At 36.5% G+C, this 12,657-nt stretch overlaps 1 protein-coding gene across 4 annotated transcripts in view; it reads left to right on the top strand.

The window, feature by feature from the left end:
• LOC105477150 (WW domain containing E3 ubiquitin protein ligase 1) overlaps positions 1 to 12,657 on the top strand; it is a 124,160-nt gene that overhangs the window by 36,062 nt on the left and 75,441 nt on the right. For all 4 annotated transcript variants that reach the window (XM_071068024.1, XM_071068028.1, XM_071068026.1 and 1 more), the window contains 2 exons: positions 1,782 to 1,920; positions 2,563 to 2,687. In XM_071068024.1, the coding sequence (XP_070924125.1) occupies positions 1,782 to 1,920; positions 2,563 to 2,687 (264 nt within the window). The remainder of the gene's footprint in view (positions 1 to 1,781; positions 1,921 to 2,562; positions 2,688 to 12,657) is intronic.

Below are 12,657 nucleotides of genomic sequence, written 5' to 3'. Positions count from 1 at the left end.
TTTCAAGTAAGGACGGAGAAATTAATTGACTTACTATGGTCAGGCTTTTAGTAAGTGGCACAGTTGAAAAATGAACCCAGATATATCTAACCCTCTGCTTTTAACACCATCATATACTGACTTTTCCTTCTTCCAGTCTTCTACTATATGGATAAGACTTACATATACTGAGGAAATATATGAACACTTTTATTCAAAGAATCTTGGGGAGTTCTTGGGAGAGAGCAAGCCTGGGCCTTCTGTGTTAGTTCAGTGACACTGAACTTAGAGCAGTTTGGAACCGTGAAGGATGGAAATGAGTTTTGCTAAGACCCTGATAGTAGCAGTTCAGATATAACATTGAACACTCTTTAATTGCTATGTTGCCAGTACTTAAATATAGTATTTGTTTTACATCTTGCATTTATCACATTGTATTTCAGTGGTTTATTTGTGTGACTCTTTATTTAGATCATTATTCTCTCACAATAGAATGGAAGCTTACATAGCTTTGGTTGTTTTTATATCCTTAACATCAGTTGTGTATGACATGAAAGAGGCTTTTCCCTTCCTCATCTCTGACCTAGGGTGTTCATAGGTAATTGGTTATAGAGGTGATCTTGATAAGTTGTTCTTACTGCCTGGTCATCAGTATTTTGCCCAGAAAGTAGATAGTCCCTGATTTCTTCATATGTCGGGTATGTTAGATTTAAAATTCACTTTCTGGAAGGGGTTATGATTAACTTTTATAATGACATTTTGATTTTTAAGTTTTTATTTGAAAATGCAAATACTGCTTCTTTTCGAAGCTAACTTTCCAGATAAAACATTAAAACATTTTTTTAATGCCACAGTTATGTAATTTCAGAAAGATAAGTTAATAGTACCTGGCAAGGGTGTTAATGGGCATGTTGAATCTGAAGACACTTTTCCCTTGATCTTTACTGCAGTTGTTGGGTGAGGATGTGGAGAAATCAGTATATATTGTTGGTAGGAGTATAAAATGGTGCAGCCACTTTGGAAAATAGCCTGGCAGTTACTCAACAGAGGGTTATCATACAAGCCGGGAGTTCTACTCCAAAGCATATGCCCAAGATAAATGAAAACTTACGTCCACACAAAAGCCTGCACACAAATGTTCATAGCAGCTTTATGCACAATAGCCACAAAGTGGAAGCAGTTCATATATTTATCAGTTGATGATAGATAAAATGTCATATACCCATATAATAGAATGTTACTTGGCAATAAAAGGCGTGGAGTACTGGTGCATGTTACAATATGGATGAACCTCAAAAATGTAATGCTGAGTAAAAGAAACCAGTCACAAAAAACCCGACATTATATGATTCCATCTATATGAAATGTCCAGAATAGGCAAATTTAAAGAGACAGATAGTAGGTTACTGGCTGCCTAGGGATGGGGGTAGGGAGAGGGTTGATTGGGAGGAGAAAGAAGGGGGTGACTGCTTAATGGTATGGAGTTTATTTTTGTGGTAACAAAAATGTTTTAAAATTGATTGTGGTGATGGTTGTGCATTCTGAATATAGTGCGACCATTGAATTGTACAGTTTAAGTGGGTGAATTATATGGTATGTGAATTATAGCTCGATAAAACTGTTTTGGAAACATTCAAATGGCTCTCAGGCATTATCAATAGCCCTTTTGTATTGTTCCTTCATTCTGCCAATGAGAAGGGTTCTAGTTGCACAAGAATCACAATTCCATTCTTACTGATTGATTAGTGCGCAGTACTACTTTTTGGCAGCACATACTCACTAGTGAATTATTTGTCTGTTAGTTTCTAGTGCCAAACTTAAAAGAAAAAAGAACTGGTTCGCAACAGCAATATATACAGAAGTAGCTGTAGATGGAGAAATTACGAAAACAGCAAAATCCAGTAGTTCTTCTAATCCAAAATGGGATGAACAGCTAACTGTGTAAGTACCTTGTATAAAGGATGGAAAATCTTCACAAGAGAGTATGTTTTTTGGAATATGTTTTTTATTTTGTAAAATGACTTCAAAGTAATGAGTGTTTTTTTAAAGTGTGGATCGACAATTTAAAGTATGGAGAAATTTTTGATTAAATTATTTTTCAGGAGTGGATGCATAATAATGCTTGCTTTTGCTTTATAAACCAAATTGTTTCCATATAGACATTTTCTCTGACTGTTCTGATACAGAAATAAATAGGACTGCATATTAGTCATTCTTAATTTTGGCTTCAAAATAATAATGGCATAAATTTGTGTATAGTAAAAGTATTATGTAAGTCTTTAGACATTTGTTCAAATAGAAACAGTGTTACTGTGAACTCTCAGTAAGACTCTTGTGTTGGTGTTGTGGCTTGCTAATTCCAAAAATCCTCATCTAGTTATTAAAGTCCTAATGTATTTGAAAGTAAAATATTTTTATTTATGATTCAAGTAGTTTCCTGTTTAATACAATATTTCTTCTCAAATAAATGGAATTCATGGTCTTTAAAACATTACTGAAATAAATGGTTTAATAGGAATTGTTACTTATTAATAGAATGACGATGTCTGCTCCTGTGTTTTTGTTATAATTTTACCCTTCCAGAAATGTTACACCACAGACTACATTGGAATTTCGAGTTTGGAGCCGTCACGCTTTAAAAGCAGATGCTTTATTAGGAAAAGCAACGATAGATTTGAAAGAAGCTCTGTTGATACACAATAGAAAATGTAAGTTTTTTGTTCTGACCTTTATTTCCTTATAAATTTATTTTAGACACTTTGAACATATCCCGAAGCCTAAAAGCAAAAACATAGTTTTGTATTCATAAAGAACTTCAGTTATTGCTTGTGATTGATTAACTTTGTGGCATTTTATGAAATAGGAAATATTTACCATGGCCTTTCTCCAGTCTGCACGTTTACAAGGTGATCTAAGTCATCCACAAGTACCCTATTATCAGTGACTATCAGTCATTTATTATCTGCTTGTTATTATATACTTTAAAACTTGAGAAAATTATCATTACATGACCCTACTCTATTTCGTCACTCGACTAATAACAATTTTATTTTGGCTAAAATAAATTGTAACTCTTAAGTTTTCTTTTATTATTATATAATTAGTTTATTGTAAAAAATAAGAAGATAGAAAATTATAGAGTAATATAAAAATTTTCTATAATTTTACTATCCAAGGATAACCAAGCTTAATAATTTGGTCGCTGCCCTTTTTCATAGACACAAACACATATTTCTTTTCTTCTTTGCATCTACTAGTTTATCCTTTGCTTTCTAGAAATTTAACAATATACCAGAAATATTATGTGTCCATGAAAGTTTTTCTAGACTGGGATTTTTAAGGTAGTTTAGACTTTAATTATTTGTAAACTTCCTATCATTATATGCAAAAATATGGGGTTATATACATATATGTGTAATTCTGGGGAGAGGGTTCATAGCTTTTATCAGATTCTCAAAATGCGTGATCCTCTGAATGTTAAAAACCAGGGTTCTGGCTGGGGGCAGTGGCTCACTCCTGTAATCCCAGTACTTTGGGAGGCCAGGGTGGGCAGATCACTTGAGGTCAGGAGTTCGAGACCAGTCTGGCCAACATGGCGAAACCTCGTCTCTATTAAAAATACAAAAATTAGCTGAGTGTGGTGGCATGTGCATGTAGTCCCAGCTACTTGGGAGACTGAGGCAGGAGAATCACTTGAACCCGGGAGGTGGAGGTTGCAGTGAGTCGAGATTGCACCACTGCACTCCCAGCCTGGGCGACAGGGTGAGACTCCATCTCAGAAAAACCCACAAAAAACCAGGGTTCTAGTTTATGATTTTTAAGTACCATAAAATAAATTCTCACACCACAATTTATTTAGTTTCCTGTTGTCTGACACTTAGGTAGCTTGTAACAGTTCACTAAAAATACGCTCTTGCTCAAATCTGTAAATATTTTTGCTCTTCTTACTTCCTTAGAGATTTTCTTATTAATTCCTAAAAGTAGGTTTGCTGAATGAAGTAAGGGATGAAATGCTAATGATGAAAATAGCAAGTTAATCTTTAAAAAAGTTCTTTCTGCAAATCCACATGCAACTTAAAGATCTGTTTTGATCTAGTGTTTGGAAATAAAGAGTTATGAGCTAAGAAAATATAATGTGATTATGGCATATAATTAGAACTAGTAATTAGTAGTTAGTATAAACCATAATAATTTTTATATATTCGGCTTAAAACATTTTTTTTTTCTCTTAAAGCATTGTAAGTTTGATTCTCTGCTGTGCCATGGCTTTTTTTTTTTCTTTTTCTCAATGAGTCATGCAATTCATCTTGATTCAGAAATAAGTAATAGGTTATTTAAGTATACAGTACCTTGCCTGGATTATTACTATTATTTAACCATATTCCCATTGTTGGACATCTAGATTGTTTTCAATTCTGTTATGTTAGACTCTACTGAACCTCCATGTAAAGATAACTATCCACTTATCTGCCAAATGATCTTCTAGGTAGGTTGTGATGTCATTACACTTCGAAATGAAGCCCTCACAAATTGTTAAAACTAAAAATTACCTTGGCCGTGTGCAGTGGCTCACGCCTGTAATCCCACCACTTTGGGTGGCTGAGGCAGGCGGATCAGCTGAGGTCAGGAGTTCGAGACCAGCCTGGCCAACATGGTGAAACCCCGTCTCTACTAAAAATACAAAAATTAGCTGGGCGTGGTGGCGCATGCCTGTAATCCCAGCTACTGAGGGGGCCAAGACAGGAGAATTGCTTGAACCGGGAGACGGAGGCTGCAGTGAGCTGAGATTGTGCCGCTGCCTTCCAGCCTGGGCAACAGCGTGAGACTCCATCTCAAAAAATAACTAACTAACTAAATACAAATTATGATTTAATTGAGTAGGATATGCTCAGGAAAAATAAAATTTAATAAACATACAGTGAGTAGATGGCTTCAGAAATTGTCGTAGCATCCTGCACACCTAAGAAGTCAGTAAATTAGTTTGCAAGGGCTGCCATAGCAAAATACCACAGACTGGGTGTCTTAAACAATGGAAATTGATTTTCTCACATATCCGGAGGCTGGAAGTCTGTGATTAAGGTATCAGTGGAGTTGGTTTCTTGTGAGGCCTCTCTTGGCTAGGAGATGGGCATCTTTTCCCTGTATCTTCATGTGGTCTTTCCTCTGTATATGTGTCTGTGTCCAAATTTCCTCTTATCAGGACACCAGTCATTGGATTAGGGCCTACCCCAATGACGTTATTTTAACTTAATTACCTCTTCAAAAATCTAGTCTCTAAAAACGTCGCATTTTGAGGTACTGGGGAGTAAAACTTTAACATACTAATTTGGTGGGGGACACAAATCAGCCTCAAAAGGTAAATAAATTTATTTGGAGAATTAATCTCATGATAGTATCATAATCCTTTTATGATAGAAGACATTTATGGGTATTAGTTTTAGTAATTTATAGACAAATGAGTAACTAAAATAATTTAAAGTAAAATTAGATTTTAATCTAAGTGAGTTGTTCAAGAGTATACACATAACTTTGGGTTGTGATTAAAATATAAGTTTTCTGATTTTTAGCTGCCTAATTTTGATTAGAAGTAATATGAAATTAATAAGGTTCAAGACAGCCTTGAAGCAATTTATAAATACTTTTATAAATGATAGCATTCTTGGTTGCCTTTTTTTCAGTCTCTTGGTTTAGCACTTGGACTCTGAGTTTTAGTTGGGTATCAGTTGAATGAACTCTAGTTAAATTTTGGGGTTATTGTATATTTACCTTTAAAAAGAAGTAAACAGGCTAGGGGTGGTGGCTCACGCCTGTAATCCCAGCACTTTGGGAGGCTGAGGCAGGTGGATCACCTGAGGTCAGAAGTTTGAGACCAGCCTGGGCAACATGGTGAAACCCCATCTCTACCAAAGATACAAAAAATTAGCTGGGCTCTATCAAAGATACAAAAAATTAGCTGGGCACGTGCCTGTAGTCCCAACTACTTGGGAGGCTGAGGTGGGAGGATCGCTTGGGCCTGGGAGGTGGGGGTTGCAGTGAGCCAAGATTACACCACTGCATTCAACTCTGAGTGACAGAGTAAGACACTGTCTCCAAAATAAATAAATAAATAAACAAACAAACAAACAACTGCTAACAACAAAATAGGTAACCCAAGAAAAACGTGACATCCTAGTGATGAATAAAAATATTCAATACTAAAAACACTTTTTGTTCCTATCCTTAAACTCTGATTTGAGGGACAAGGTTATTGATAGAGATATTATGTTTCTGAGGTGTGCTCTATACAGAAAATGTTTGATAGTCAGCACCTTGAATAGAATTGTGTATATTTGTGTAGAAGGCTCCAGTGGAGGGATGTTCTGCAGTATGTCTGTGTTCCTCGTCTATTTGCAGAGGATAGATTTTTAAGGGATGAAGTGAAAGAGGAATCTCCTGAGAGGAAAGAAAGTAGGCTGAGTTTTTAGGTATTGAGGCAGTGAAAGAAGAGAACAGCGAAAGACAATCCAGCTGTTCAGGAAGAACCCTGGATCTAGCATGCATGAAAACTTCCAGTATGATTTCTGGCAAGACATTTTTTTAAAAAGTTTATGGTGTGAATGAATGGCAGACAGGATTAAAGTCCTTGAAGGCAGATTACAATATGGAGCAGGTGACTGTTACCAGAAGTATATGTGGGGGCTCTCAGGAGTAGTTTTAAAGGATGAAAGAACATGGTTTGGTTATAGTGGGAAAGTTATTGTAGGAATCCGAGGTAACATTTGTAACAAATGACCACAAACAAAATGGAATTATTGAGCAACTTGAATGCAGACACTGTCTTATTCACTTGTGTTTTTTTCAGTGCTTCCCACAGTCCACAGCCAAAGATTTTTTTAAAATGTTAACAGAGAAACTGGCTTATTCAAGTAAAATCTTACCATGGAATCTTATTCTGTATAAAAATTTTACTGTATGTAAAACATAAAGCAGTATTGAACAATACAGTCATGTACATGCTCACATGTCCTTACTCTTGTTATCCACAGCAATTCCTGAGTTAATTTCTGGGGGTACCCTGCTCCTGAAACCAGTTTGAAAATCACTTTTCTATAAGATCAAGTTCAACTCCTGTCTTCAGTGCCTTACAGAGTCTTAGTTCAGTTTGTCTAATTTCCTGCCTACACGTTCATACCCTGACTACTGTGTCCAGCTAGTCTTCTCATTATCTTCTGAGTATGCTTTGCTGGGTCTCCTATACTGAAAGCAGCCTATCACTAATCATGTCCTTGGTATTTTCAATAATTATACATTTGTTCAGTGGGTTTTTAATTTCATTCTCTAACATAGATGGAATTATTATCGAGAGTATATAAAAAACTATATCTAAGGTAGCTACTAAGGAGGCTGAGGCAAGAGGACTTCTTGAGGCCCAGAGTTCAAGGCTGCAGTGAACTATCATTGTGACTGTGAACAGCTTTTGTACCCTAGCCTGAGTACACATTTTATCATTTTATGTTCCACTCATATAGCAGGCTATTCTGTCCCTTCCTTTCCTCCTCGTTCTTTGTGTGTGTGTGTTGGGGGGGTGGTCTTGACAATGATGTAGGCCCTGTGGTATATACTCAATTATTTTTGTCTAAGTGCTATTAGAATGTAATTTTTACTTAACTATCCTTACCTTTCAACATAAATGTACTTAAGCTTGCCTAAAATTATTTTTGCAATGGGTTGGAGGTACAATGAATAATTCCACAAATGAAAACATAAACTAATTGTAATGACTATAACTGAAGAAACTTTGGGTATCATTCAGATGTAAGGATTCAATTTTTTCTGTACTGTCCTACTGCATTTGTGCTGCCATAACAAAATACCTGACACTGGGTAATTTCTAGAGAACATAAATACGTTTACCACAGTTCTAGAATCTGGAAGTCCAAGATCAAGATCAAGATGCCAGGTTCGAGTTTGGAGAGGATCCAGTTCCTGTTTCCAAGATGGCACCTTGTTGCTGCATCCTCTGACGGGGATGAACACTATGTCCTCACATGGCAAAAGGGACAGAAAAGGGCACACCCACTCCCTCAAGTCCTTTTATAAAGGCCCTGATTCCATCCATGAGAGCTGTGCCCTTGTGATTTAATCCCTTCTAAAGACCCTAATTTTTAATACTATCACAGTAGTGATTAAGTTTCAACATATGAATTTTGTGGGGTGCCATCAGACCGAAGCAGAAGTGGTCCAACTTTTTGTTAAGCTAAATTATTTTTATTAGTTGCCATATATATCTTTTTTTTTTTTTTTTTTTTTTTTTGAGACGGAGTCTGGCTCTGTCGCCCAGGCTGGAGTGCAGTGGCCGGATCTCAGCTCCCTGCAAGCTCCGCCTCCCAGGTTTACGCCATTCTCCTGCCTCAGCTTCCCGAGTAGCTGGGACTACAGGCGCCCGCCACCTCGCCCGGCTAGTTTTTTTTTTTTGTATTTTTTAGTAGAGACGGGGTTTCACCGTGTTAGCCAGGATGGTCTCGATCTGCTGACCTCGTGATCCACCCGTCTCAGCCTCCCAAAGTGCTGGGATTACAGGCTTGAGCCACTGCGCCCGGCCGCCATATATATCTTAAATGACCTTTATTTTCACATTCTTTCATTAGCAATGGTCCTGTGTATTAGGCATTTATCTTTTATTGGAAAGATATTTATTAGAACCATTTAAAGGGTAAAATACCAAGAATCTTGTGAAAAAGGTAGAAGGGAGTGCCAAAATAGTCAGCCTGTGAATAACAACAGAGATTCTACTTTGTATTACCAGTTGTCTTGACCATAACCTTGATTTCTAATCTTTTAAAATATATACTTTTGTAATCCCAGTACCATTGAATTTTACTGACACATTCTCATATATCTATATAGATATATCTATATAGATATATATATATATTTTTTTCCCTTGAGACAGGATCTTACTCTGTCACTCAGGCTGGAGTGCAGGGGTGCAGTCTCAGCTCACTGCAGCCTTTGCCTCCTGGGTTGAAGCAATTCTCCCACCTCAGCCTCCTCAGTAACTGGGATTACAGACGTGCGCTACCATGGACCACCATGTTCGGCTCATTTTTGTATTTTTTGGTAGAGACGGGGTTTCACCATGTTGGCCAGGCTGGTCTCGAACTCCTGACCTCAAGTGATCTGCCTGCCTCAGCCTCTGAAAGTGCTAGGATTATAGGCACGACCCACCACAACCTAGCTGGTGTTTTATATTTTTATATAATTTTCTTCCGTCTTCATAATGAAAAGTTAGCTTCATTTAAGCACTGTTCAGTAAGGGCTGCTGTCCAATAGAACCTCTGCAGTGAAGGTTATGTTCTGTATCTCTGCTATCCAATATGGTAGCTTTTAGTCATGTATGGCAGTTGAGCATTTGTAATGTGGCATGTAGAACTAAAGGCTTTAATTTTAAACTTGATTTATTTTAATTAAATTTACATTTAAATAGCCATATGTGGCCACTGGCTACCGTATTGGTCAGTGCAGTATCAGACTCTTTTGTGTTTGAATTGCAAAATCAGAATTTATCTCTGCTATTTTTTTTTTGTAATAGCTTTGCTTTCCTTCCTACTTACTTTTATATTTCTCTTAGGTAGAGTTTTAATTTGATCACTAGATATCAGGTTGTCTTTTTTTTTGTTTTCTGAATGTTGCCCAGGCCAGTGACTGTTCACAGGTGCTATCCTAGTGTACTGTAGCCTCCAACTCCTGGACTCAAGCGATCCTCCCACCACAGTCTTCTGATGCCACTACACTTGGCTAGGTTGTCTTTTTTGTAAGGATCAATTCTGGAAGCTCCTTGAGTATTTTCTTAATTGTTAGTTTGAAATCTGTGTTTGTTTTCTCCTTCATTATGATTTGCTGCCATTTGTCTTTTGTGTTTCCCCTGGCACACTTACTAATATAATCTAATCATAATCCCTTATTGCCTTTTCTTCCCCCTAGGTATTTCACTGTGTCATCTGTTTGGTCTGTGTTCTGGTTTTGATTGATACTGTTTGTCATTCCTTTATTTCTTGCTTACAATGTTGTTTTGAAATTTTCATGTTTTCCATTGTATTTTTAGTCTTCAAAATATCATTTCTTTTATAATAGTTCTTAATAATTTCATTTAAACATCTTGGTAGATTATATTAACCAATAATTCTTATTTTATTTGCCTAAGATTTTAAAAGTTTTTCGTAGAACATAAGGATTTATTCTTTTGACTTCTGCAGTCTTTTAAATCAGACCTGAGTTGCTTTTTAATTTTATATTCCCATTTGCTAACAGCCAGTAGAATTCTCTTCTTATTTATGATTTTTTTAAAATAAAAATGCCTTTGTTGTTTTGATATGTTTGGTTCAAAGCTCCCTATCTTCCAAGAAGTTGCATATTTTACCTCAGGTATGCTTTGATAACTTGCTTAAAGTTAGAAACCCTTAAAATTAATTGTATTTTTTACTTTCTTAGATCTGGGACTTTTCTTCATTAAATAAACATTTATTGAGTTTTAGGAAGAAACATACAAAACATAGAAAGAATATGTGGTTCTGACCACTCCCCCATTCTACCATAGTAGGAACCCAACAGTCTACCATATCAAAATAGATTTTGCAGTTGTTGAGGTCATTTGTTCCTTTTCAGATTTATGAGGCTAATTTCTTCCTTTGTTCAAGGCTCCCTATCGTTTTCTCTTATATTTCATGGTTTTTCATCTGTCTTTTCTGATATATTTGGGGTAATGGTGGGGGAGCGATTTATATGAATAGGCATTTTTTTCTATTTTTGAAGTTTTTTTTTTTAATTTCTTCACCCTTGATGGCATGTGTTATTACAACCATTTGTAACCTTAAATAAAACCCAAGACTCACCTCACATAAATTATTTGTATTGTTTTCCTCAGAATCCAACTCACTGTGGCTTATTAGGGAGATTGTTCCACTTCTTCACATTTAAACCCTAGTGAGCTTTCACTGCTTAACCTTCATCTGTTTTGCATAAGTCCCAAAGCTTTTGCTCCTTTAATCCTCTAATACATTGTCTCAGAATGTTTGTGGATTTAAGCCATCATTTGTGCCTCAGTTAACCTTCAGTTCTGTGTTCAGGTCACTTGAACAACATTCCAAAGTATGGAAATTATTTATTTGGCTCTGCAGAGATGTGTGGTATTTTTAACTTTCTTTCCTTCATGTCACCAGTGTGAGATACTGGTATCTGAGGTATGTTTCACTTACTCAGCCTCACTATTGCTTAAAGTACGTAGGAAAAAAAAAAAAATCCCTCTATTGTCACAGATAAACAAAACTGGGACACTGTTTAGAGTGGTTAGGACATACTTTAATCAGTAATATGTTTTTGCAATAAGGAAGAGATTCCAGCATGAACCAAACCCAATTTTGATTTGTGTAGAGGTTACTGGGTCTTTTAAAAGGAGAATGAAGGAGTGGGGGCGAGGGGTTCAATGGAGGCTCAGTAGAGTCAGGAAAATGAAAAATTACAAAAGCTCGGTCAGTGTAAATGCAATTAGGCCCTTGTGTTTGGTAGCTGGCAAGTAACAAAGTCAGGATTCTGTCCTCCCACAGAGACAGGGAGACAAAAGCCCTATCCTTCCCGATGATTGCATTTTAAAGGAATGTCTTTCAGGCCCTTGAGAAAGACACTCACATATTATAGGAGACAGAGGAAGGATTTACCATTGTAAGCCCTTTTTAGTAAAAGCTCTAAGAAAGAGGAGTCGGGGGCCTATCATCAGGTGTTGGCTACAACAGGCAGTAAATTCTTTTGGCAGCCTTAAGTTTTCTCAGGCAGGCGCTTTAAGGGGAGTTAGGGTTATCCCTAAGAGCCTTGAACTGTTAGAAACTATGGTAGTGCTTGCTGAAGTCTTTCCGTGTGTGTGCAATGGTGGTCCAAGTGGTGCTGGTGGTAGTGAAGTTGCCGATGAAATAATTTGGGCTGAGTTTGCAGTTTTTCTAGGTCAAGATTGAGGCCTAGTCAAGAAGGTTCTGAGGACCCTGACTAGAGTTTGATTAAAGAGAGAATCTTTGTCACTATACCCATAGGTGAAAACCGTAGGAATAGTATAGCTAACATACACATTAGAGTATATTTAGAACTTCACTTTGTGTTTCAATTTTGAGGCTGAGAGAACCACTTTAAATATTCCAGAGAGGAGTGAGATGGCTGCCATTCAAATACTGGTAATTAGACTGAGGTTTTTTATTTATTTATTTTTTATGGTGTTAATAGAACCAAGAACTTAGTTTTTGTCAGGGAAAGCATTTTGAAATCCATTAAGGTCATTTCAAAGTAAATTATGTCCAAAATGATTTATAATGAATAATTCTCTCTTTATATTGAATGGTGGGGAAATACAGCAGAGAAATGTGTCATTTGTGGTACTGGACAGAGTATAATCAAATTGGATTTTATTTTATAATTTTCTTTAGCCTTATTAACTGGGTGAATTTGCTTATTTAGTTTATACTAAGACAAATTTTGTTTTATAAATTCACTTACTATCAACACAAACTCAGACATTTTGAAGTCAAACTTTGAATAAACAGTATTTTCACATTCAGTGGTGTAAGTGCCTCTTTATTCTTTTTTTTTTTTTTTTTTTTTTTTTTGAGACGGAGTCTCGCTCTGTCTCCCGGGCTGGAGTTGCAGTGGCCGGATCTC

Source organism: Macaca nemestrina, chromosome 8, assembly GCF_043159975.1.
Source record: "Macaca nemestrina isolate mMacNem1 chromosome 8, mMacNem.hap1, whole genome shotgun sequence".
NCBI classification, from domain to species: Eukaryota; Metazoa; Chordata; class Mammalia; order Primates; family Cercopithecidae; genus Macaca; species Macaca nemestrina.
Note: the sequence above shows the minus strand (reverse complement) of the source record. Positions and strands in the feature narration are given on the sequence as shown.